Source organism: Haemaphysalis longicornis, unplaced genomic scaffold, assembly GCF_048455015.1.
Source record: "Haemaphysalis longicornis isolate Haplotype H1 unplaced genomic scaffold, Haemaphysalis longicornis Haplotype H1 scaffold_12, whole genome shotgun sequence".
Taxonomy (NCBI): domain Eukaryota; kingdom Metazoa; phylum Arthropoda; class Arachnida; order Ixodida; family Ixodidae; genus Haemaphysalis; species Haemaphysalis longicornis.
Window position 1 is genome coordinate 110,291,878 of NW_027526225.1, and position 27,314 is coordinate 110,319,191.

Consider the following 27,314-nt stretch of genomic DNA (forward strand, 5'->3'; position numbering starts at 1 on the left):
CGCGCTTGCTGTCTTGAATAAAGTTTATTCAATCAATCAATCAACCCCTCCATCGAGTAATTGGCCTCCCTCTTTTTCTAGAGCCGTCTTTCAGTGTAGCTAGTACGGGCTGCAACCGGCGGAGCAAACTCGGCGCCAGGAGCGCGAGCTCGTCTGTGCTCGCCGCTCGAGGCACGAGCGTACGTGCACTGTGAAGAGAAGATCACGCCACAGATCCGGCCACGAACGCTGGCAGAGCGTTCCCCACTTCGTTGGCCATCTATACGTGTGGATTGTGAAGGGATAGCATGGCAGACTCATCGTCATCGCCTTCGGCGCGGCCTACCCGTGGCGCGCCGGTCGCCGCGATGCACGCGCTCCCGAGGCTCGGGGTTTTCTGTCTCCGCCGGGCGGATTTGTGTCGGTCTAACAGCTCTTTTGTTAAAAGAGGAAGCAAAGAAGGAGAGGGAGATGTCGAAGAAAGAGAATTGGCTGAATTACCATTGCTTTTTCGGCCAATCCTCTTACATGAGGGTGCGCAATTCGCACCGAAAACGTCATCTTGATCATCATCATCATCCCCACGGGAAGAAAAAAAGAACGGCGTCATCATGAAGGCACCCGAAGAAGGCGGTCGCTGCACGGCTGCTCCAGCAGAAATGTCGGTTAAGCGAATCTTTTCCGGCCGCGGCCGGGGCAAAGTGCCTCCCAGCGTCTCTCCAGGAGTGCCGACCTCACCGTTGGTCCAGCCACCGGCACTAAGCGCGTCGACAGCGAGCGCCTTCTCCACCGCCAGCAACGGCTCCCCCATCGGAAGAGGGCGCGCCAGGTGTGCTCTCCTGAGGGCTGCAGAGATGGCCGCTCGGCCACCCCAACCTAGTGACGAGAAGCAGGAGGTAGCGGCGCCCCCTTCGGAGGCCGCCAGCGCTATGAATGCCACCGAAAATGCGAATACGGCCTGCGAAATGCCAGACCAGCGTCCGGAAGGGACCCGCACCGCAGCCGTAGTCCTGCCAGGCAGTTCTACCGGCCTCGTCGAGGAAGGACAGTCGCCAAGGCCGCAGGAGGTGAGTGTACCGCGCAGGCGGCTCAATTGGTGGCAAAGAAGGTGCAGCGATGCCGTGCAATTTAGCGCAGAACGGCTGCATTGCAATTGTTGCAATGGCTGCAACTGATTTCTTGTGAAATATGTCGCTAGGACAAAATGTGTTTGTTGCTGTTTCGTTTCGTTTGTCCAAAGCTTTTGAGCGACTCTAGGATACAATGCTATCATCGGCGGAGTGACTAGAACAGCAGTTTACGTCAATGGCTTTGTAAAGCGTTCAGCAACGCATGGAAGACGTTATACCTGTGGCATATCCAACAGCGCTGCACCTTTGACAACGACTGAGCTAAGGGCAGACGTTTGTCCCGGAGAAGGCTCTAACCGGCCAATCGCCGAACTCGTTCGTTTGTCTTCTGTACAAACAACACAGAAAGTGCGCCGTAGACGTAAGTACGAGGGCATGATGAACGGCGCCGCTCTCTTATGGAGAGATTCCAGTAGGTTAGGTCCACGCCATGAAGATTCCACGTCACAAGCGTAATCTAGTGAGGCCCGATAAGGCGCGAGAAATCACGTTTCTCTGGTCTAAGGATGGGCATGCATTTTTATGCATAAGTCATTGCCGAGTAACCCGCGTTTTTCGTAGTAAAGAATTGCTGAGCAGGTGCGTTGCCGCCTCCGAGCTTCGTGTCAGAGCATTGGGGCACCTTGGCGTCTGCAGCGCGAATCCGGTGCGCGTGCCTCAGAGTGAAACTGTGCCGTGTGCAAACCAGATGGCGTCGCATGGCGACGTGGCGAGCGTTAATCCTCGTGTCATTGCGGTCGACGAAATGGAATGGAAAGCAGACGAAGGCGTCTCGGCAAAACGCAAAGACGCGTCGTAAGCAAATCACGGCGTCTCAACACACCTTCACAATTGGGTCCGTGCTTATGCATCTATGACGACTCAGCAACTAATGGTCCTCTTTTGCTTTCTCCCCATTTCGCGTGCTTCCATTTAAAGATGATAAGTCTTTCTTGGGCTACTTAAACCCAGAAATTTTGGTCTGTCTGTATGTCTGTCTGTCTGTGACCCGATTCAGCCACCTGGTAAAAGTAAAACAAGGCCTGCGCAATAGTCTTATATAGTCACAGCTAGATCTGCCCATCTAAGTCCGGTGTAATGTTGATACTTGTCAACATTGTTGAACAAGAACAAGACATTGTGCAAATATAAGACAACAAAATAATACACAAGTGATATTTGAAGTGTTCTGTTATAAAAAATTATAGATGCTTGTTTTTTGCGAAATGAAATACTACGTCCACTGCAGATAAAAAAATTCACTGTGCCGTCGCCTGCTGTCGCCCGCGCCACTATAGCTTCTGGCGGCATTTTAAGAAATCAAGCGGCAAAAGTTACGAAAGGTTCCACTGGATAGGCTCCACGTTCTGCTTGGAACGCACGTGGAGTATGGCAACGTGGTTCTATCAACGTTGAAGTAGGGCGCCTAGATTCACGCCCGTCTCCGCCGTACGGCAGCGTTGGCATCGAGACACCCGGCCTGGAGGAGTGGAACGCGGTAAATTTAAATCGACTTGAGCAAAACTTTAGTGAGTTTAGCTTGAGAGGAGCGCGACAGAAGAGGAAAAGCATGAGAGGTGAGCGGGAAAGCGAAGGTAGGCATTTACTTGGCAAATGTCGGCAAAGACTATCGTCTTTTGTCGACATTTGCAACGAAAGGAGCAGATACGCGTCCAATTTTTTTTTACTTGCTCACTTTTCGTTGCGTCGCTTTTTCGCTTGCTCGCACCCTTAGTCGCTGACTCGCTGGCGTATTTGCTTTACCGCTAGTTTGTTTGCTTCTTTACACCTTTGCCGCTTGTTCACTTGTCTACTTGAGATGCGTCGCGAGTGCCGCTTACAAGCGAGGCCATGTTACTGCGTTGCTGTTGACGATTCGGCACCGTACAACACCACCATCCATTATAGAATAAGGGATTTTATTGACAACAAATTTGACTCCTGTAGCTGATGACCAAATGAAATAGAGGATGGCGCGCAAATTGAGCTTTTCCTTGTCTTACAGGTTTGTCCAAGCACTGAAACAGACAAGAAATACCGTGGGGATCAGCCAAAACGCGATCAAGCCGAGGGCACGACGACGGGTGATGACAAGGGAATTCTGCTCGGCCAACCCAGCCTTGACCCCGACGACCTGAGACGTAAACGGGGTCAAACCGGGGAGGCGGTGGAGGATGATGGCAAGATCGCCCTGTTAAGCCAACTGAGCCAAGCAAACCTCGACCCCGACGGTCTGAGCCGCGAACGCCATCAGGCCGAGCATACGGCGACGGATGAGGACGCTCTGTCGAGCAAACCCTGTTTCGGCTCCGATGACCCGAGCAACCGAAGCGCGCAAGTCGGCGACACGAGGATGGATGATGTCGCTCTGGCCAGCCAACCAAACCTCGACCCCGACGGCCTGAGCAGCGAAGGCCACCAGGCCGAGTGCACGGCGACGGATGAGCACGCTCTGTCGAGCCAACCCTGTCTCGGCTCCGATGACCCGAGCAACCGAAGCGCGCAAGTCGGCGACACGACGATGGATGATGTCGCTCTGGCCAGCCCACCTAACCTCGACCCCGATGACCAGAGCTGCCAACACCAGCAAGCCGAGAATAGTATGCTTAATGATGACAAGATCCCTGTGTCCAGCCGGCACAGCCTCGACTCCGATGACCCGAGCGAGGAAAGCGAGCAAGCCTGGGATACGACGACGAGTGATGACAACATCACTCTTTCCGGCAAACCCAGCCTCGACCCCGATGACCCTAGCCACCAGCGCGATGAAGACCAGCTTCTAGACCTGCCACAGTGCGAGGTCATTGCCCGGAAGGCGACCAGTGGTACGTAGGAAATTTTTGGCTTTACCGTTTGGTCGTGGCTAAGAAAATTATAAATTAAATAGAACGGGCCTTTCCTGGAACACAGTGGACGTCGCATGTTCGGAGGGCCAGCTTGTATACTGGACCGTGTGCACCTGGTACACAATTGTGTGGTTGTGTCCTGCAATAGTTGTGGGACCATTCCAAAAACGGGAATAACCAAGAGGGCGCTGCGATGTGTCTCCGATGTTGCACAGGCTTGCGTGTATGTTGCTCAGTATGCAATCGTGAATAAAAAGAAGAGGAGGTGGACGTCATAATACCGACGTTGAAATGCGAATAAATACATCTAAAATTGCAATGAAAGCTAAGTAACGCTAATAGCGACAGTGCGAGACCAACCATTTGGCCTAAGATGCAAACAATTTTCCGTTAATTGTCAGCAAGTCCACTCGAGCCGAACTCAGCATACGTTTGCATGCAGTACGCATTGCCGAGCGAACGGCTTTTCATTGTAACGCATTGTCCAGCACCTGCTTTTACGTCAATTTTCCTGTACCTCACATCCGAGAGATTCCCATCGACACCTTGGTTGCACGTGTAGAGCTAAATAGTTCGGCTGTGCTTGAGGATTGCTGGACACATCGTAGCGGGCCAAGACTTCACGTTACTGCATTACAACACCTCGATGTTCCTTTGTGATTTCGTTGTACTTTACATTTATTTTGCTTTAGCTGCCTATATCGGCTGTTCTTTCAACCGTGGCGTCCTTCAAATTTCCCGCCTGTAGTGCCCGACTCGCTTACTTCGGTGGAAATGGAGGAGCTCGTGCGCGCCATCTGCCAGAAGGCTGCGGAAGACAGCGAGAACGCCTGGCCTGCAGCCAACCTGTGCCTCTCTATCATCGCGGTATGACAATCCACTCTCGAATGAGCGCTGACGTCTCACGAAGGTGACATCCGGTTAAACATGCTGCTGGCTAACAATGCTACTCGCCACTCCAACGGTATAAGCCGCAAAGACTCGCGGGGGTAGATGGGGTAGATCGTCTGCTTCGGCCCCTTCCGGTTCAAGAGCTCCCCATGGCCTCCCGTCAGCTGGAGGCTGTCATGCGTGTGTGTGTGTGTGTTTTTTATCTGTTTGCACCGAAAGAAAACGCTCATTAATCGTGCCTTCAACGAGTAAACAGCACGCGCACATGCTCGTGAAAGCCGCAGGCTTGACGGGAGTCCAGGAGAGCTGTCGAACTCGCGAAGTGATGTCCATGCGGCTGCTCATGTGGCGAAGGCCTCAAATTTCAGCCGGAAGTTCAGCAGCAGATCATGTAATGTTTCCTCCTTGCAGGCTCTTGAGGTATAAAAATAACAGTTGCAGATGACATCCACGTTTAGGTCTTAAGATGTATGACGCGATAGCGTTACTTCGGCGTCGAGGGAGCGTTTTGGAACGGAATTGGAGCATTTACCATTTATCCGTTCTACTGAAATTCAGTGACTAGAACTAGACTAGCCGGAAAGGTTTTTAATCAGCGTGGCAGAAGAAACTCAGTGGCATCTACAGTTCTGTAGCTTAAGATGTGGGCGTTACTGCGTGCGGCTGTTGGCCAGTTTGAGCTAGAAGAAGACAGTGTCAGTGTTTAAAAGTATCGATTCTCTAGCGTTGTTGCCTGACTGAATGTGTTTTTTTATAACACGGAGAGAGAGAGAGAGAGAGAGAGAGAGAGAGAGAGAGAGAGAGAGAGAGAGAGAGAGAGAGAGAGAGAGAGAGAGACCTTGAGTAAAATTTCGGGAAATTGGGGTAAAGAGATGGTAGACACCAAGGTTTGAAGCCGAAGTCCAGGGCCCCAGAATCAGCTCACGCTAATTTTGAGGTTACAAGCGTCGCACGGTATCCTGCCATGCGTTGAAATTGACAGGTATGTAATGTTTGAGTTTTTCACCCCTGAGCATATCCTTAGATACAACCAGATTTCGCAGAAGAGAGTGGGTGTTTCGTGGTATTTAGCACAGCTTTAAGTTAATGTCCGACGTTTTCTACCAAAGGCGATCAAGATTTGTGGTTATGTGTGTTGGTGCGTATCCTGCGCAGGATTTGCGATTCCTTCCTTGGTGTTGAGAATCACCGTGTGGCACGGGGAGGGTTGGTGTTCCTAGGCGTACGATGAGGAGACGTTTTCCATGCTTCTCGGGGAGGGGAGTGCGGTAGTCGTGGTCAACGAGAAGCCTGGTATGCGAGTTCGCGTGGATCTTGGTAGGCTGCCTCCTTTCCTTCCAGACCCGTGAGTTAATGTGGTGTTAACTTTCGTCATTGTGCATTGGAGAATCTTTCTGAATTGGTTAGGTACAGTGCCTGCAGCGAAGAGATTAATGGACTTTTGAGCATGTGTAACGATGTTGAAGCTTGCATTTCATATTTCCGCTAGGCGGATTGCGAAGAGGATGCCTCCAGTTTCCGCTATTTCCGTTCCTGTGTGTGGGAGGGTCATGTTAATAGAAATTAAGAAGAAACGGACGTAGGCAGGACATGTAATGCGGAGGCAAGATAACCGGTGGTTATTGAGGGTAACAGAGTGGATCCCTGGAGAAGGCAAGCGTTGCAGGGGGCGGCAGAAAGTTAGTTGGGCAGATGAGATCAAGAAGTTTGCGGGGATAAATTGGTCGCAGTTAGCACAGGGCCGGGGTAATTGGAGAATAATGGGAGAGGCCTTTGCCCTGCCGTGGGCGTAGATAGGATGCTGCTGCTGCTGCTGATGATGATGATGATGTGGGAGCGCAATGAAGTCCCAGCGATTGCCACGGTAGTCCACTGCGAGAATTGTTGCCTTCGCACTTCCGGACGTCCCGGCGTCCGCGTATACTGTGTTGCCATGGTTTTTGAACTTTCCTTGAAGGAATGGGATCTGTGGTTGTCACCCCTCCTTGGTCAGATTTGGATCATTGTTTTTCAGTACGGGGAAATTTATTTAAAGTTGCTGGATCGGTAACATATGCGTCATGGCATCCAGCCGTTCTTTCTCTGGAGGTGCGCCTATATTTGATAGGGTGACTGGTCCCAATTTCGTTTTTCCCAGACGCCCATTTTGCGCTAGGAGAGTGGCCTCTCTGGTTTCTTCAAATGTATTGTAACACACAATTTTAAGACCCCTACTCCGGTCGTAAATGTTGGGAGGGTGAGGCCTGCCCTATATACTGGCCTGATGATTGTGTTTATTTGGCCTTATTCAGTGCGCGAAAGTTTCTTTTACGGCAGGCTGTACAATATCGGGCTCATGATGCCGCTCTTCCCCTGTAAAGAAGTTTTTACAATGTGGGCCAAATGGTCAAAGATTTTCTGTACTGTCGCGATTGTGAGATTGCCTCTGCCTGTTGTCTGTAGGGCCATGACAAGGATTCTTACGTGGCGGTTCTCTGGGATCACATGCATGCTGACCTATTTTGAGGGGTTTTGCTTAATTGGCCGCGTGGCGCTATTCATCGTTTGCCAAACCGAGCTTGCGACGGGGACAGGGCCGCGAAAAATTCGAAAAGTTTTTTTTTAATTTGTGGAATTAGACGCCATATACTCGCATTTATTTCTTATTGGGACGTATTTTAGCTTATTTCTGGTTATGACCTAGGCTTTCCTTGGTTTTTAAGAGCCTGGCGTTAATCTTTTGCCCCCTTTCAACTACCTGACACAATGCTGGTGTCGGCATCAGTTTTGGTCGTCGGAGAGGCGCTTTGGGGAGGGGGGGGGGGGGGGGGGAGTGGCGTAAGTTGAGGCATGGCTGGAGACCGTGTCTGCGCAGCATGTGACTACACAGGACATGTAGAACGAACGTCATTGCGCAGGCGCAGTGCCAGCTCAAATCGCGTATCTTTTTTTTTTTGTCTCGGCCTAAGTATTATTGTTTTCCTTTCCACCTTCGAATAGCCGCTGTTCTGTACTCTCGATTCCGGCGAGCCCTCGTATCTGGCTGTCTCAGTTTTAGTTTCCTGTAAGCACCGATGACGTAATTCCGTGGATGCTTGATGGGCACGGCTGATAGTGGACGGCTAGCCTGCACGGGATAATCGAAAAATGAGCCTAATAACGCTATAGCGTTAAACAAATACATAAGGTCCAACTAGGCTTTCGAATTCACACTCCTAGAAACTTCTGATCATTCCCCGCAATTTTTTCTTTTGTGCGGTTAAACGTGGCAGTGCGACCGGCGCAATACTTCTCGTTTCCCGTCAGCCTAACCCTACACTCCTATACTTCCGGCCGCAGAAGCAACCGAAGCCTAAATTCATCGACTGCCTGCTCCGTTCGTGCGAGGAGTGGTTCGAGCACCGAGCCGAGCGGCTTCCGAGGTCAACCCGCAAAGGGAGCGTTTGGTGGAAGAGGCAGCAGCGAGAGGGCGCCGGGGCCGTTGCTGCGGGACCTTCGTGGAAGTGGACGGCCTACGTCGCCTTCGTGGCCGAGCTGCTCGTGGCCGTGACCGGCACGAGAGTTCGTACGCCCGTCGGCACTCGTCGTTTCTCGACGACGCGCGAACGCGCCTACTGCCTGGCGATGCTTCTGTGCGACTGCTGCCAGGAGACGCTTCGCTTTCCGGCCCAAGACGTGCAGGACATGCAGGAGGAGGCGAGTATATACGCTTACGGCCACCCTGGCCACAATGACGCGCAGTATCAATCAATCAATCAATCAATCAATCAATCAATCAATCAATCAATCAATCAATCAATCAATCAATCAATCAATCAATCAATCAATCAATCAATCAATCAATCAATCAATCAATCAATCAATCAATCAATCAATCAATCAATCAATCAATCAATCAATCAATCAATCAATCGGTCGGTCGGTCGGTCGGTCGGTCGGTCGGTCGGTCAGTCAGTCAATCAATCAATCAAATCAATCCCTTGGGACACCGAAGTTTTTACTGCTACATTGCGCATGCGCTTCTTCCTTCTTTTTCGCCATTCTTCGTCTTTGGGCGCGACGTGGAATCTAGCGACATCTCATGGCACAGCCTCGCGAGAATACGAGTTCTTCGTGGCTGGGGTAAACCTGTTTCACTCACATGCCGTCACTTTCGCTTGCCACGCGATATTACGTCAGTGCCACGCGCAGGAAGCTGTCTTGTTGTGCCGCAGGAAACAAGCTGATATACAGCGTGCATGGTAGCGCAAATGGCTCCTACTATGGAGATCCATATTCGATTCGCATACAAATTGCAACGTACTTTAGTTTTAGTCAAGTTATTTATTTAACCAGAATTATTCCACATACGATTTTTAGCACATATTACGACAATTTGATTTTTATTCTTCAAAGCGGTTGCAGTTTTCTGTAAAAAAGAACAACGCCATGTTATCGAATATTGAGACACTTAAGCATGTCGCTTTGAAAAACCGTCCGTTTATTCACTCAATCCCTGTCACAAGGCAAACTTAATGTCATTAAAAGTTAACGGCATTAGCTGTTGGTGTCATCTGGTTTGGCCGTGCGGGTCCGCACAGCGAAATGAATGTCATTTTACAAGGATGGCAGTGACAATTAGCAAGCACGAGCATCGCAAGATAAAAATGCAAATACGTCTGCATTCTTCTTACAACTTTTAGTTAAAAAGACGCAGGAAATTAATCTTTTTGTAAGCAAGAAAAGGTATTAGTATTCTAGGTGACTTAGGTAGACATCACAAGTCGAGGCAAGTAAGCAACAAATCCGTATGTGGGCGCCAGCGAACTGGCAGAGTTGCCTTATTTTCGATATAGAAAATATTTTCGATATAGAAACAACATGCAGAGAAAATATTGATTTATTGAGAGCTTCTAGAGACAGCACTGCACAATTAAAATTCCTTTTATTTTGCGACGGACCGCTGCTGTCGAGGCTACTACCCCTTTGTTTCGGAAGCTATAGCGAATGTGTTCGCCGAGCAATGTTGCCAACCGTGGGGTTTTCGCCCAACATGCGGGGCATTTTTGTAATTTTATTCTCGACGTAGGGACGAAAAGCCGTTCAGCCATTTTTTCGCCAGGCGTAGGGTGATTCTGAGTTTTCTTGTTGGACTTCCAATTATAAGCCAAATGAAGCCACCAAAGAATGGAATTATTCCTTTAGTTAACGTGTTGTATGGAAATGCCGCCTTCGGCTGCGGGATTGCGTTTGTGTAGCTCGATCCGCAGAAAGAAAGCGACAGAAAATCAGACTCATCAGAGAACGACAGAGCGCGAACGACATGCGGGCAGAGAGGCAAGACGTCATTATAAAGAATGGAACGTTCACTGTCCTCAGCATAGATGAAAGAGCGACTATCGGCATAGACTTCTAAACTAATATAAAGCAATATGAAACTCTTGGCCTCACTTATTTTCCTGCTCATAGCAATTTTGGGCTGGTATTCTGAGTTGTGTCCGTTTCAATTGCGACTCACTTGCGCTTGCGAGGCCAATGGATGTGCGGCGCTGCATTCGCTTGTCTGCATTCAGCCAATCAGGGCTCGCTCGAAATGGACACTTTGAAACGGACATGAAATTGGACGAAACTAAAAATTTCACTCCTGAGCAGCTCGCAGGGGCACCGCATTTTATTCGCACCTAGAATTTACGTGGCGGGAGCAGTTTTGGCCTGCCCGAGAACTGCTCTGAGTAGTCAAATAAAATATACCATCTACACCAGCGAGTTGTACGGCGGGGCCGATGACGACACTCAATTATTAAATATTCATCGTTAGCAGGGGATAGAGGTAATTAGTGATTCGGAAGCCGACGGTGAATGAAGGAAAAAAAAAGTCCCGGCCATCTCCACTAAGGTGAAACCTGATGAGGGGCGAAGCATGCCGTGTATAAGTGTATTCTTGGTGCCTTGGCGTTTTTGCAAACACAGATGAAACCGTTGGGGGCTACAGGTATACAGCTTTGCTGTAAAAGTATCTTGTCTTTGAAGTACGACGCTCTCCAGCGCGAGGCGTAAAAGAGTGTCCCGATGTTTTTTTTAGTACACGTTACGTTCCAGCGCGAGGCGTAAATGAGTTTCCCAGTGTTTTACATTAGACGACGCTTACGACGACGACATGAGGCGCCGACAGCCCCAGACTCTAATCCGCTTCGCCCCAAAATTCGGTGCCCTTCCAATTTGTGAATAAGGGTGCCCGGCGAAGCTGGGTGCCGTCCAAGGAGCGGAGGAAACAAAACACGCTTGTCTGTAAATTGCGAGGCAGCATATATAATTACTTAGCTGAATATGACGTGAAATGACTCTAGTTTTATTTTAGCAGACAAACACGGGGATTTCCGCTTCTCTCCCGCAAAAGTCTACGTATTGACAGCAGGCGGCAATTCTCCAATATTCACAACTTCACTAATTGATTTGATTGATTGTAGGGTTTTACGCGCCGACGCAACGCAGGCGATGAGGCGCGCCGTAGTGGAGGGCTCCGGTTTAATTTAGACCACCTGGGGATATTTAACGTGTGCCGAAATGTCGTACACATGGGCGTTTTTGCTCTTCGCCTCCATCAGAAAAGCGGCCGCCGCGGCCGGGAATCGAACCCGTGACCTCGTGCTCAGCAGCGTAATGCATTAGCCACTGAGCCACCGTGGCGGGTTCACAACTTCACTAAGAACTCCGTATTGAAGAAAATTAGATGAAACTCGGAGTACTGTTACAGTCGTCTCAGAGGCTAATTGCCATGTCATGTTTTTCGGGATAGTTCTTATTAAACAATAGTTCCAGCAGTTTTATGTAGCCATTCTATAAGAATGGTTCTGAATGGGTGAGTGTATTAAGCCTGGCTGCTTGTGAAACCCTTTCCCCACCGTGCGCGCGAAAATGGGGGACCGGAGGTGTTCACCTGCTTAGACGAGAAAGACACCCTCCAAGACGTCGCCCCAGAAGCCCTTCAAGATGCACGTGCCTGGATGGCGAAACCCCCGGCCAGAACGTAACTACAGGAATCCTTCAAGAAGGCAACTCTGGAGAAGAAGTTTTTTTGTCCTACGCCAATTTATACACGCACGCTATATTGAGAAACCGAAACATACACAGCTTCAATGTAAAAGTATCTAAACAAAAGAAACACAAAATGAAACTACATTTTAGTTTCTTTTTGTATTCATTTTTGTTTTACCTGTAATTAATTACAGGTAAACTGACATATATGTCGCAATATACTCGTTTTCTAGCGTAGGGTGGAGTATTGGACCATCAACAATATTGTGTAGGGCGATGTAGGGCTTTTTCAGGCGTGGTGTAAGTTGTTGGGGGTTAAGACTGGTTGAGGACATTATCTCCGAGCTCGTTCAATCACCTACTGCCGTTCACGTTAAGTTATATTTGGTACTCTCGTGTAACTTCAAACTAATGGTATTAACACCTAATGTAATTTGCTCTAGAAGGCAAGTTTTTCGTTCGACAGGGGTATTACTCCCAGAAGAACAGCGCAGTCGACAGGACTAGGTACAAAAAATTAGCCGTTCCGCTCAACGTGAAATCTGGCGGAAGTACAGAGAAAGTGATTCGCCATAATGGGCTGTAGCGCAGTTATCCGCTCACTGCTATTACCCAAACGCAATTCAAATTTCCCGCCTCCGTAGTGCTCGCGCGCCCCCTGCCTGAAACAACCCCAGTGGGAGTTTTTTTTTTTTGTGCTTGCTTTTTCTCCCGCACGTGCCGGCATTGCACTGCCACTTTTTTTCGCTTACTATCGCTGGAACCAAACCGACAAGCATCCCGAACTAAATGAACGTGGGTGCCGCAGGTTAATTACATTTATTTTGCGTGAAATGTACCTGCAGTTTTTTTTTTTTTTTTTTTTTTTGCGCGAAACAACGGGGAGATGTATGACAAGCGACAGCATTTTACGAGTTTGGAACGGTTATCACTATTTAAACCGCTTGCTTTTTGAAGCCTCGGCGGGACGCCCGACGCCGGAACGCCGTGCTCCACTTGGGTCCGTTATGTCGCGGCACCGCCTGATTCCGGCAGTCGTTTGACATCGACCGTTAAAGGAAGCTGCGATGATAAGGCGAGCGTCCAAAAGTGCTCTGCACTTAATTAAAGAAACACACAACCTCAGCACTGGTGCTGTTCTTTTGCTTAGACCAGTCGTCTGCGCTGTTTTTCTTGGAGTTACAATGTACCAACAAGCCCTCAGCACACCCTCAAGGTGTTGCCGTCTCTGAGGATTCCCTGTAAAGCGTGCTTTGCCTGTAAGGCAACATTGCGTTAGAAGAAGCCTGATGCATGTCGGCTACGGGGCAGTTGCGGATGCACTAATTGTTGTTTTTGTAATCGCTGCGGATAACAAATTCCTCTTGTGAATAGCTTAACAAAAAAGGCTGGGGCTTTTTCTTTTGTGCTGAATGCGCAGCTTTCTTGACTCTGACCGGAGAAAAATAAAGCTGATTTTTGCGATGAGCGACCACGTTCAGGGAGTCGGGAAGAATGGGGAACGAAACTAGTTCACAACCGACAAAAAAAGAGAACATGCAGGCTTACTACATACCGTATACACCATTCCCGGGTTTTGTCATGCTATAGGGAAATAATTTCTCTTAAAAGTCACACGACAAAGTTTGTTCCGTGGGTCGTCCTTGAGCCATGACTGCTTTAAAGGCAATTGTTAACACAACTTATTGAGCGCTGAGAAAAGAGGGATACCGGACGGTTATAAAATATACTGCCGGGCAGTGTGTCCAAAGACTCCAAAGTTAAAGCTGGTTTGTCAATTCTGCCACGGAGTCTCTCCGAACACTCCAGAGTCAAAGTTTATTTGCTGTGTGGTATAGGTTAGCATTCGTCCACTCATAAAAATGAGTTCCGGTCTGCGTTCACTGCTCATCTCTGATGGTGACGAATTCCGACGAATTCCGTATTGTAGCCATCTACAACTAAGGCACCACTGGTGCACCAGGTGTCGTGCATAGCTGTGTAGCTTTCCGCGGGCCATATCTAAACGAAAGGTAATCCGTGGGTCTGTCTTCGCAGTAGCGGCTCATCTGTGCCGAATTCACCAAGAAAAACATCACGTTGCGTTCTAGTGGCAAATGCCTTAAACGAGAAAAACCTATGCTACTGTTGACCGAAGGGCACACGATAGCACCTATTAATAGTGAGGCATACACGTTTCCTGTCTCGTACTGGCCGGTATCGCCGGCTTCCTACTCGCATCATAAAGGAACTTTCGTATGTTGCGGTGAAAACTGGCCTCTGGATCATTCCTGCAGTTCTCATTTTAAAGCAAACACTCTACAACACTGGGTATGACCCAAGAGAATCCATTAATTTCACAGTTAAGCTTAGCTAAGGTCAACTCAGCGCCTCAGGCGGTCCCGGAGTGAGTCTAATCATCGTTCGTTCGTTCCCGGGGAGGGGGGGGGGATAGGGGCGTGTGCGCGGAGGGGGAGGTTTAAGGTCGAAAGATTAGGGGTGCGTGCTATCAGAAGATGAGGCAAGAAGGTGCTGGCGTCATCCAAGTTCCCTTCGCGTCCGCTTCTAGACCACCGACTGCGCCAAGCAGCCTGTGTAATGTCTTGCGGCGAAATACCTAGCCCTCATTCTCCCAGCTGTGGTCTTTTACAAGAGAGGATCAGAATCCCAGCAGCTGCTTGTTGTCTGCACCGAATGCAGGCGGTTTAACAGCGTAACCTCACGCTCTGAGTACTTCCACGCAGGTGGACTGCCTCCGAGCAGCTCTGACGTTAGCTGGAGGCGTGGCCGACCTGGTGGCTCCTGACCGCATGGATATCATGTTCCACTGGCTACGCGCCTCATGCTTCGACCACCAGTTCTCGCCGGATGCCCGCGACGTTACCAGGGAGATCGCCAACCTACGGTGCCTGGGCTGGAAGAAAGCTCAATTCATCTCTGTGACGAATTTGTAGGCAAATACAATGAAAACCATAAACACAGCACGAGGTTGATGCTGATATGAGTGCATTATTCTTTATCGATGAATTGAATAAAAACAGTTGAACTGATTTATTTGGTCCGAATCTTTATCTGGTAACATCCGGCTTCAAAAAATCGGAGCTTCTGCGGACCAGCTTTGACCACGCTGACCGCAGCGGTCTGGTCAGCCGTGCCAGGATTGCAGCCAAGGCCCAAGAGTACGTAATTACCCGATTCTAACGCGCACCCGATTTTCCCAGCAAAAAAAAAAACAAAAAAAAAAACGTGCACCTCCGATTGTAACGCGCACGGAACTTTGTGAGCAAAAAAAAAACGAATGCGAGAGAAACGGGCGATTTATTTCTCGAAGTAATGTCACTCGTCTCACTCCTCGTCGCTCTCCGCTAACCACAACATCTTGTCCTTGGTGGCGTCAAGCGCGTTCGCGATGCCACACTTCATAACGGACGTTCAACCATGGTCGATGGGATCGTGGCCCCCGCCTCGCACGCCCATCCTGCGAGCTTCTCCAGAGGCGCATGTTACAGCCGCCCGCTCGTTTTGAACGCGTGTGAGCCGCTGCTGCCACTGCTGTTATCGAGTGCGCAAGTGGAACGATTTGACGGTTGGTGTGAACGCCGATAGAAAAGCCTAGGCGCCTATGCTTCCTGCGTCCGAAAAATCGTTGCTAAAAGTAGAGTGAACTAGAATACTTGGGTAGTGGAAAAAGCGGCCGCCGCCGAGTGAGGCACTTCGTGTCAACCCCGCGCGGTGGCGCTCGCGTGCCCCGCCCGAGCGCTTTTTCGCCTCGGGTAGCGGCGGGTAGGCGTGCGTTGGGGCAGTCTCCGAGGGGCTACAGTACTCTTTTCGTGTAAAAACCGTTGATAATGCTATTAATGTACCAGGGTTTTTATGGGAAAGGTAGCTACGTCATGTATTTACCGTTTGCTCATTTCTTCATCCCATTTGGCCAACCGAGCAGACCGCGCCGTGCTTTAGCGATCGAGCTCGCTATCATGCCAATATTTTTTTCTTCGTTGTTTGATGATTTTGCTATCGTATTGTGTCAACTGAAAAAAGAGTGGCGTTCTTTAGGCTGGCCAGCATACGTCAGTTCTGCTTTTTTTTCTTTATTTTCTTGCTCATTTTTTATCAATATCTGCATACCGAGGAAACTGCGTCGTGCGTGCGCAAACGTTTCCCGTTTTCTTTTTTTCAAATTTGACCCATGCAGCACACCTGAAAGATCTCTTAAAACTTCAGTCAAGTCAACGAAAAGCGCGCAAATACAGGATTCGCAACCGCAATTTTCAGAAAAGCACCAAGTCACACGGCATAATTTTATTGCGCGATCATTTTAAAACTGCGCACTTTTCGGCGCAGTGAACACCTACAAACATAACATAATACATTATTTACATTTAATTATTTACATCTACATTACAAGCAAAAAGAACCAAGAGTATTTAAAGAAATGTGGTGCCTGCTAGGCTCCTCCTGCAGTTTTACAAAGCAAGATCATGTGCAGCTGCTTAACTCCAAGTAGCGTGCACCCGCCCTCTTTTTAGCTCTTGAGCGGTTGATCGACTTTACAAAAAAGTCCAAACGGGTGGTTACATAAAAGGCTGTCACCGGGGCTGTAAGTGACTTGGAGTGCTGATCACACCCAACAGCACTCTGCTGTTTTTGTTTGATGATAGTCAGCACATCTATGACACTATCGTGGTGCAGCTCGTGAGTGCTGAAGCAGCTCGTGAAAATATTCTCCAACTGCTCGATGAATCTGTAAAGGCGGCCATGGGGGTAAAGCAAACCTCCATTACCCCGAAGCCTTGTGCACTCAGCTGCACCTAGCCTCAAAACGGCGTCTTTTCCTGTGAGTAACAGTGCACAGCATTCCTCACGGTCTGTCTTGAGGACAGTTCTTGGCAACGTACCCGTAGACATAGAAGATTAACCTCTTGTCGCTTTTTGCAATGATGCATGCAGCGTGGTCTGAAATTATATCGGGCTGCTGCTGAATGTGAGAGAGAGAGAGAAAATTTTAATGAGCTCATGAGAGTGGAACCCTAGTCCGGGAATCCATGCGTTGCCCTCGCCGTCTTGGCCCGTGTCACCAGGAGAGTCTGGTCCTCCGGTTGACAGCTGGTCAACAGTGTCTCCCACAGCTCAGGAAAGGAACAGGTGGAGAGGGCTGGTAGGGCTGGGTTGTGAGCGCATTCCACAATTATATGCTGGAGGGTACCTAGCTGTGGACAAAACTTGCATAGCGCGGTGTACTGTGTGGGAAACAATAAATTCATTCGAACCGGGTGAACGTACGTGCCTGCTGAAGTTCCGCCCCAGACAAGTGCGCGTGCGTGCGCATGCGTGCGTGTGTGTGCGCGCGCGTTGTGTGCGTCTGCACGTGCATGCGTGCGTGTATGTGTGTTCGCGCGTGTGTGTGCGTGCGTGCGCGTGTGTATGTGTGTGTGTGTGTGTGTGTCTGCGTGCAGGGGCGGATCCAGGTTTTTTCTGAGTTGGGGGTCAGCTGTTATGATGATGATAAGGAGGACGAGGATAGTAACCTTTTTTTATTCACCGCAATTTCATGAAGCCAAAACAAGAAATAGAAGAAAAAAATCACGTCTAGACTTTTCCTAGACATCTTCATAATTAGACACCTTCTTGGAAGTATAAATTCAAAAATTAAGGGGGTGGTCAGGGCATCCGGATCCCCCCTCTGGATCCGCCAATGTCTGCGTGTGTGTGTGCGCGCGTGTGTGTGTGTGCGTGTGTGTGTGCGTGCGCGTGGGTGTTCGCACGTGCGAGCGTGCGCGTACGTGCGTGCCTGCGTGTGTGTGTGTGCATGTGTGCAAGTGTGCCTTTCCCACGCCAATTCGGCCGAATTGGTAAGGCATTCGAGATCTAATCGAAAGGCGTGGGATCGGTCCCCACTCTGGGCGCGTGTTTTTCTTTCTTTCTTTCTCACGTAATTAATAAAAAAATAATGTAACGTCACTAAGGGTAAAAAATAGTCAACCATTCCCCTATGCCATCTTTGGCACAGGGGAATGGTTAGAATGGTTAGCCGCCATTTCTTTCTGTATTTCCTAACGGGCCCCTCATTTCCAAAGCTATATATATATATATATATATATATATATATATATATATATATATATATATATATATATATATATATATATATATATATATATATATATATATATATCCTAACATAGAAAATATTTTTTGAGTTAGTATCAGCGAGATATTTTTAACGGCGCAGCAGCGACCTTGCACTTTGATTTTTTTTTTTTTAAGCTAAATGATCAATGCGGAAACATTTTAGCATCAACCATCACGAAGACACTGCATGCATGCGCTTGGGCAAGCACGTCCCAAAATATGTTTTGTTGAAGCCCGAGGCTGGCCCGGATCCGAGAACATGCGTGCTACCTGGCCCGGGCCCTTGCAGTGCACTAATCCACGAAACACACACGATACGTTTTAAAAACTTCACTCAAGTCAGCGAAAAGCATCAACATTCGCAACCGTACGTAGTTCTAACAAAAGCACCACACGGCACACTTTATCGCGCGATCACTTTAAAAGTGCACAGTTCATTGGAACGCTGGTTGCCATTAACATAAAATAATTACCGCTTTAGAAATGCACAAGTTCATGACGTAAACTTCACAAGTTCATGACCTTGCAGACGTAAGATAATTATGAACAGTTAGGAACTCAACAAATAAAAGCAGGGTAAAGCAAATCGCAAATATAAAATATTTCTAGCAATCACATAAATATATTAGGGGTGCAGTCCCACCCCACAATACTGCGCAATCCTTTCAAACTGCATGAGCCATGGCACTTCTGCAATTAGAGACCGCCGCACGCATAACACCCTGTCCGTATTACCAATAAAAGACAGAATCAAGAACACTTAAGGATCAGTGCAGTGCCTGCAAGGCTCCTCTTGTAATTACACACAAAAAAGACCATGTGCAGCGGTCAAAAAACGTCAAAACACAGCGTGAATCACCGAACAGCAGCATAGCGGCACGTCGATCAACGCGCGCCGCTTTGGGATCTCCTCGGGCGGGGCACACCAGCGCCACGCGCGGCGGTTAACACGTTTGGCTTCAAGGGAGCCGTGGGGAGCAGCCGCCGCTTTTTCCACTACCCAAGTATTCTAGTTCACTCTACTAAAAGCTTTGGCGCCATCTAGAGATGGCGATGGCGATGGCGATGGGCGGGACAAAATTCCCGTTTTTTCGGCAGTTTCGGTTTCGTATCCGATTCTAACGCGCATGCGATTTTTCCACCTATTTTTCCGGAAAAAAGTGCGCGTTAGAATCGGGTAATTACGGTACCTAGACTAGGGTGGACCAAGCCCACAGAGTGACGGCTCAACCACCATCGTTTGCTCTAGTAGAGAGAGAAAACTATCTAAACAGTCCAAGTTCGGTCCGTCGTGCCACAGTCTCTTCGCTAGGAGGCGGCTGGTCCGTAAAATTCCCGGAGGTCTTCACTAACGCAAGGAACTCGAAGCCCCAACTCGATCACGCCCGCTTCACAATAAGCAGTGAGGGCAGTCTTTCCTGATATTTACCGAACCGAACAGACTGCTTCTGCTCACTCACTAGCCAAAATCACCGTTAATTATTAATCACCATTACTAACTACAAATGATTGGATGTAGCTCTGGCGATGGATACGTCCGCCTTGGCTCAAGTGAGCGGCAGCTTGAGTACAAAATCAAGACCGACTGCTCTCACCACGTCAATTTTTAAGTGGTCGGAAGTTAGTTGTTACAAAACGCTGGCACAATTACAAAAAAAAAAAAAAAAGAAACAAGGAAACCCGGGACGTTAGCTCCATTATCCGAGGCGCAACCCCTACACCAAATTCAAACACTAGGAGTGGCGCCTAATCAGCCCGTTTTCCTTTCGTCTGGACGGAACTATGCATATTTCACGTCGGCTACGTCTGGGCGGAACGCTAAGCTCTATGTTGAATTCCATCTGGGCGGAAGGTTACCCGCAGCGTTTCGTTCCGTCTGGACGGAATTTTAGCACTTGCTATTCTTCTGTCTGGACGGAACGCTAGACACAGCCTAAACAGAAAAAAAAAAAACCTCGAGCGGTCGCTGTAATTGTGGTACAATGATGTCCAATGATTATCAATAAAAAAAAAAGAAAACTCACACTTACAGCAACATCGATGGGGTAAAGGCCATTGCGGCAGCGAAGAAGAAGCAAATCAGCTGCAATCGTGGGCTTAAACCTGCGTGGTGGTCGTGAAGGTTGCGTAAAGCTTTGCTACCTTCAAGCCTAACGTGTTAGTGTAAACTTCCTTCATTTTTTGAAGTAGATAACAACAATGTGTTCCAAGAAAATCATCCTTGTGTGATATAATTAGTTTTTCAAGTCGCCACCATCCACCAGAAAGATGAGTATGCCAATGCCACCTGCCTCGTTCACTTTAATCCATGAGGCAGGAGCAATAAATTTGGCAGCCAAATAAACATTTCTAACCACTCGATCGAAAAAAAAAATATTTCAAGCGCTGGCTAATTCCCGCTCGCTGCACATCCCACCCCTCGAAGGCGAAGAAGAAGATGTGAGGACTTGCTTTGTCTGAGCTCCCAGTTCAATCCAGATCTAATTTTGCTTCAGGAAACCTGGCTCAATAGCAACCAAAGCTTTAGCTTATGTAATTACCACACGTTCAGACTAGACAAACTTTCACGAGGGGGAGGCCTTTTGATTCTAGTTTCAACAAAATTCGCTCGTAAGACAAAAGTATCCTTCCAGCTTCGAAGATCAGATTGTGAAATTTTGGTATTGGAGATCAGACTCCCTGGCTGTCTTCCTTTCTCTTTGGCGAACGTTTACTTTCCACTTGGGGTTATTGATTCGGAACCCCTAGATCTCGCTCTTGCTGCGGCTGTACCTCCCGTCGTTGTTGCGGGAGACTTTAATTCCCATCATATTTCTTGGGGCTACCGAACGGATTCCTGCGGTCTTCGCTTGTTAGATTGGATTACGGACAACAATTTGGCATGTATAAATTCAGGTTCTCCTACTTACATACAGGGAATAACTCGATCTGTTTTAGATTTAACTATTTGTTCTAGGGGTGTTAAAGTTTCTTCATGGTCTACTGTTGACAGCGGGACTAGCAGTGACCACATTCCAATATTGTTTGAGATTCAGTGCCCTGTTCGCTCTCTCGTCCGGCGAAGTTGCACTTTTGTAGATTATAAGAAATTCCAAATCTCTCTGAAGGAGGCCGTATCTTCTCTGCCTGGAGAAGACACAACTGAACGGGCGACGGGTCTTTGTGCTGCCCTAACCACTTCGGCGCAGTCCTCGTTATTTGAAGTACGGTCTAAGCGAGCTGTGTCACCTAGCCCCTGGTGGAATGAAGAATGTACACGTAACTTTAGACGCAGGAAGGCAGCCTGGAAGAAGCTTTGCTATAACCATTGCCCGCTGAACTGGAGCAATTATAAGTATCATTCCGCGATGTTCAAACGAGCAGTTTCTAATGCCAAACAGGCCTATGACTGTCACCGCTGCTCAATTCTTTCTGAACCCACTAATAAGCGGGCCCTTTTTCGATTTCTTCGGTCTAGGAAAGCGGTTCCCCTATCTGATAATTTAGACTCTATAGTGTTATCTTCCAATGAAATCTCCGAGTCTCTAGAGTTGATTGCTAGGGGTCTGCAAATTCGTTTTTCGTCTGCTCTAGCTACCTCGCCTCCTCCACCTATAGTGGTAGAGGACTTCACAGAAATTACGCATGCAGAGCTTTTTGATGCTATGTCAAAAATGCCAGCAGCGGCCCCTGGTCCGGATCACATTACTACTGAAATGTTAAAACTACTATACGATCATGCACCGGATGACATGCTGAGTATGATTAATTATTCTCTCAGGAATGCATGGATTCCCGATGTGTGGCGGATAGCTAAAATACTTCCTATACCGAAGACTGTTGGTCAGGGCCTCGCTATTGATAATATCAGGCCTATCTCTCTGACTTCGAACGTAGTAAAACTAATTGAGCGGATTTTACTTCACCGAATTATGGAATTTTTGTCTGAGTATAATATCCTCAGCCCAAGTCAAATTGGATTTCGCCCAGGTTGTTCTATTTGGAGTGCCCACATCGACCTTGAAAGTCGTATAAAACTTGCCCGTCGATATAAACAGGTTGCGGCTCTAGTGACCTTGGATATAGCAAAAGCATACGACAGCGTGGAGTACCCTGTGTTAATGTCTCGCTTGCAGAAATTAAATTTCCCTAGATACATTATAGCATGGCTGCGTGAATTCCTAAAGGACAGGCAGTTCTGGTGTGTGAGGGGTAACATTTGTTCCTCTCGGCACTCACAGAAAAGAGGTGTACCACAGGGAGCTGTCCTTTCGCCGGTTCTTTTTAATATCCTGTTAAGCTCGATCCCTGTGGTTTCGGGTGTCCAGACTTATGTTTATGCCGACGATATCGCGTTTTTCGCGTCAGCTTCTGACATACACGAACTGTATGTATTAATGCAGTCATATCTGAATTCTTTAGATTCCTGGTTAGATAGCATCTCTCTCACAATAAATGCCAGCAAATGCTCTGTGCTAGCTTTTCAGTCCACTTTTTCCTTTAATATCACTCTCTGTTACCGTCAGCACATCATACCCCAGGTTGATTCTTTAAAATACCTTGGGGTAGTATACACCAGCCAACTTGACTGGAGTCCACATATAGAGCGTATAGCTACTAAAGGAGCACGTGCTGTTGGCATGTTGAGGCGCCTCAGCCATAGAAAAAGGGGAATGCGCCGTGAATCTCTTCTGATGATATACCGTATGTACGTGCGGCCTATTTTAGAGTTCGGGTGTGTTCTATTCTCGGGTGCTGCTACGTATAAGCTCCATCGCCTAGTTCTCCTGGAACGCCAGGCTCTTCGCTCCTGTTTAGGGCTACCTAAAAATGCATCTAATGCGTTACTTTATTTGGAAGCCCGAGTTCCTCCTCTGATACACCGATTTAGAATACTCACTGTGGATACTTTCCTGAGAGCCTATGGCGCGGGGGTTAACAGGGCACAATTTATCTTTGTAGATGAACCAGCTGTGTTTTTGGCGGCCCAGTGGCCCAGGTCCTATCGACCGCAAGTTACTCTAGCACAAAGCTTGGTGTCTCCATTAGGGGTTGCGCTCAATAACGTACTTCCATCTCTTGATAGGGGTCATACGATAACGGTCAACTTCCGGAACATCTTTCCCCAAAAGCTAAAATGCTACCTGCCAGACTGCTCAATAGTATCCTACAAGATCATTTGGCCTCAATTCAGCAAGGTACTATCATATATACAGATGCTTCTCAACGAGATGAAAAATCCGGAATAGGTATAGTTTCCCCTTCCTTAAATTGGTACTTTTCGGTTCGTCTGGTGGATTTTATCCCTATATTCTATGCGGAATTCTTGGCAATTGTCTTGGCAATACGAAAGCTTGACATATCGGTGTCGTCTCCACTTATAATTACAGATTCCCTATCCGTAGGCTTAGCCCTTTCTTCTCCGAAAGACTCACCTCTTCTACGGACGTTTCGATCCCTTCTACCACTTCATATTACTGAAATTGACCTTCTTTGGGTCCCTGGTCATGCGGGAATTACCTTTAATGAAACCGCAGATTCACTGGCAAGGGTAGCACTCTCCGGGCCTGTTGTCGATGTCATTGAGACAACGCCTTTATTAGCCGCTGTAAGATTCCGTAGATTGTTGAAGCTGCAAGGGCAGCTCGAATCAGTCTTATTGTCAATGCGAGATTTTTCTCATCTAAAATTCTCCTGGAATCCGAATTGGTGCCCCTCACGCGACCTGGAGGCGATTGTAACGAGCCTTCGATGTCGTGTGCCCCAGTTGAACAGATACCTCCACAGGTCTCGTCTGGCGCAGACTGCCATGTGCAGTTACTGTAATGAAGAAGAGTCTGTCGACCACTTCCTTTTGTCATGTCGGCGATTTTCAAGCCTCAGACGTCAGCTCCTTGAAGTGCCGCTTCATCGCCTGGGGTTGGTATTATCAGTGCCGGCTCTTTTATCATTTGGGGCTACAGAAACGGGATATTGCCGCCGGGATGTTTGTTCTGCTCTTCTGCGCTTCATTGAAAATTGCAAAAGATTTACAACCTAATTCGTATCTTGTTCTGGATCCTCACCTGAGCCCTCCAAAAGCATCCACTTCTAATTTTTTTTTTTTTATTCTCCTCCTCTCCGTCCTTCTCCTTCTTCCTCTTCTTATTTTTCTTTATTTAATTATTTATTTACTTATTTCCTTTTTTTTTTTCAATATTAACCAAATTCCAAACTCAATTCCTCCAACACAAGAAAAAGAAAAGCTTCCAAAATTTTTATAATTTTCTTTGAATCATTCTAATTTTCTAATTTCCTTTGAATCTCATTCGAATTAACGACTGATGTTTGGCCGATCCCCTGATTGGGTATGCGCCAATATTGAAAGGAACAACAACAACAACAACAACAACTCGTCCCCTCCTCCGAATGCGAGTTCTTGTACTGAAAACTCAAGCCACCACCTCTTAGCTGCCGCCTCCCGAGCTATACAGGCACCGAACTTAGATCAGCCGCCGATTCCTCCAGCTTTCCCCGACACTCAGGTAGGATTACTTGCAACTACGCCTCGATCGGAGTAACGAATTAAATATGCGCCTTACTCTTGAGCAAAGGGGCGCCCAAGTATCGTCGTTGTTTGGACATTTTGCCAGCCCTTTTTCTAGCATCTAGACTTCCGTAGAGCAAATCTGGACAGAGGTAATCTAAAGCGGTTTTTAGTCAGAGCAGAAACCCTCGGTCAGCGTTATGTGGTGCGTTGCGCCTGCCTGTTCTCGTCCCATGCATCAACTTCCCAGACCTTACTTGCAGCTGTTGCTAAGGGAAACGAGGAATAATAACCGTTAATCCTTTTTTAAGAGAAAAGGGGAGGGGAAAGATGAGTGGGTGGTGGCCTCAGTCTACGCCGCCTTGAGGCCTTACAGCAGGCCACGCCAGAGAGATTGGGTACTACTGATTTTCGAGCTAAAAGCTGGTCAGCCTACGCTCACTTTTCTTCGGTAGGATGGTGGGATTGGGTTGAACGGAACTTTCAACGCGTAGCATTCTTTTCCGCGTACCCTCCCAGCTAGGACCGTGTAACGCCCCGCATTTCCACAAAGACTGACTTTATACGCACGACGTCGTGTGGTCTGGCGGAAGCCACTATACGCACGACGTGAGTGACGCGCCAACGCGGCAGCCAAAGCAACCGGCGCCGCGCTGTTTCCAAGCGGCTCTATCGCCCTTTTCCGTAGCACCACGGGTCGCGAAGCCGATGGTTCAAATGACAACCGTACAACGCTCCTCGAAATGGGTTTTCGTTTAGCTTTTGCGCTCCGTATCGCAATAAAAAAAAAAGCACAGCTGATGGTATGGACATATGGTATGGATGCAAAGCACGACATATAGAACCGGATAATGCATTTATTTCACCTACGATTGCAGCTATGCGACTTATTTAACATGCTCTGTGCCACATTACGTCCTTGACAGACCGACCATATTCCCAATTACCGATGGGAAATTTGGGGCTCTTAAATAACGTTCAGCTCCCTAAAAATAACCTAGGTTATAATTTTCACTCATTTTTTATCTCGGCTTAAAATCTGCATAGTCAATGCAGTTCAGAAGCGCTCGGGTTGCGATCGCATCGAACCCTAACGGATGGCGGTGCTCTTATCCAGCCTCCGAATTAATATTGCGGGGTGGAAGCACCTGTATATTTAGAATTAACACGTATAGGGAGGATTACGTTGACGGATAGCTTAAACAATGTGGCAAATTGTTCTACTCATGCGCGTTAAGAAAGTTACAGGTTCAAGTTCAGTTGCAACAAATTATTAAAAAACGAAGTCAGATGCAGCCCCATTTCATTTTATTCTTAAACGGATTTCAGTGACCACATGCAAGCCAATTTTCACCATTTAGAAATGAATACCCACGACATTTCATTTCAAGCACATCCACATGTGTGGAGCAATGCTAACAGCTTTCATGTTTGCTTTGGTCATTAGCCATTTACGTACACTAAAAGACTGAACGCCAAGAACTGCTTGGTTTATGTATACGTCGTGAAGGAACTTCCTTCATGTGCGAAGGGTTCGCGAGCCTGACCCCCCTCGACGATATGACGCCGGCACGCAAGAAACAGAAGAAGCAGTTTATTCCGGACAATAAAACAAAACGGCATGCGTAGAAGTATCAGCGTGTAACATAACAGTCATGCGAGCAACCGCGACACTCAACAACAAAAAGCTGCACCGATCGTTCCGAAAATAATAGGGCGCTTTAATTAACACTCACGGCGATTTCCGCGTCTATTGTCCGATTCTGTTATCGTGATGTCAGAGTCTGTTGTCGCGTTTGTGTACTTCAGTTTCTTTTGCAGTCGTTCAAGTCGTACACTTAGCCGCGAATGGACGACGTCCACTGTTTTTGTAGCTTTCACTACGAAAAAGGCGTTGTTCCAGAGCTGAAATTCTCAATGACGGGATCGAAATCGCTAAAGCAACTAAATCGTGCCCCAGCTTCGAATGCCATGCCGCCTCCGTCGAAGCCGCCAAGGGGCTTGGGGAACCCGCCAACCCGTGTGATGAGGGCGCTTTCAGTTTTCAGCAACTGCCGCGTTGGCGCCATAGTCGCGTCGTGCGTATAATGGCTTCCGCCAGACTACACGACGTCGTGCGTATAAAGTCAGTCTTCCACAAAAGTGCAGGTATCGCAGAAGTTCCAGCTGTAATCCCCGCAATGCCGTAAACGGGGATAACTGGTCGCCCGAAATTTTGAAAAAATAAAAAAATAAGAAAAATGTAAAATAATTACGGAGAATGGCTAACCGTGTACCACCCTGCATTTCCACAATAATGAAGATTTCACGACAGTTTCACCTGTGATCGTTATAATAGCGTAACTGGAGATAATTGGTCGGGCAGGATGTCGAAAACACAAACCATTTGCCTGGAAGAAACTCACACTCAAGACAAGCGGCATAAGAATTCTACGGATTTGTAGATAGTTCTCTGAATTTCTGCAGAATTTCTTTTTTAATTTACCGCAGCTAAGCATCCCTCCTGCGTGAATTCGATCTGAAACGGTAACGCTCTCAGCTGCAGGCGACGATGCGCAACATCGTGATGATGATCATCTGGCTCCTACTGCTCGTGTTCCTGTCTTTCTTCGTGGCTGGCCTCGGCTTCATATTGTACGTCATCGTGTCCGTCTTCAGCCCCTGCGTGCCGGCCTTGAGGGATCTGGAGGAGCTTTTCATGAGGGGCGTCACCTTCCCGCACCAGTGCTCCGCCAACATGGTGGATGCGGCTCGATGACCGCGGTGGAAATCACCCAGACAACGACACCATGCACCCCACGGACCATCCAAAAAAGAGCCAATGTCCCTTATCCCAGCACCCGCGCAGTCTCGCTAACGTCAGTGCTTTGATGCTTCCAA

The 27,314-nt window shown here is 48.0% G+C and overlaps 1 protein-coding gene across 1 annotated transcript; it reads left to right on the forward strand.

Annotated features, from left to right (window-relative positions):
- Positions 1-567: 567 nt before the first annotated feature.
- LOC144161776 (uncharacterized) lies at positions 568-27,192 on the forward strand. The gene is made up of 6 exons (XM_077692377.1): positions 568-1,046; positions 3,094-3,913; positions 4,683-4,801; positions 8,144-8,500; positions 14,542-14,736; positions 26,980-27,192. The coding sequence occupies exons 1-6, from the start codon at positions 591-593 to the stop codon at positions 27,190-27,192; spliced, it is 2,160 nt and encodes a 719-aa protein (XP_077548503.1). The 5' UTR covers positions 568-590.
- The last annotated feature ends 122 nt before the right edge of the window (positions 27,193-27,314 follow it).

Excerpts from the sequence above, each read along its gene's own strand:
- LOC144161776 (XM_077692377.1), top strand. The coding sequence starts at position 591 with ATGAAGGCACCCGAAGAAGGCGGTCGCTGCACGGCTGCTCCAGCAGAA. Across the intron at positions 3,914-4,682 it reads TGCCCGGAAGGCGACCAGTG|TGCCCGACTCGCTTACTTCG; the intron begins GTACGTAGGAAA and ends TCCCGCCTGTAG. Across the intron at positions 4,802-8,143 it reads TGTGCCTCTCTATCATCGCG|AAGCAACCGAAGCCTAAATT; the intron begins GTATGACAATCC and ends TTCCGGCCGCAG.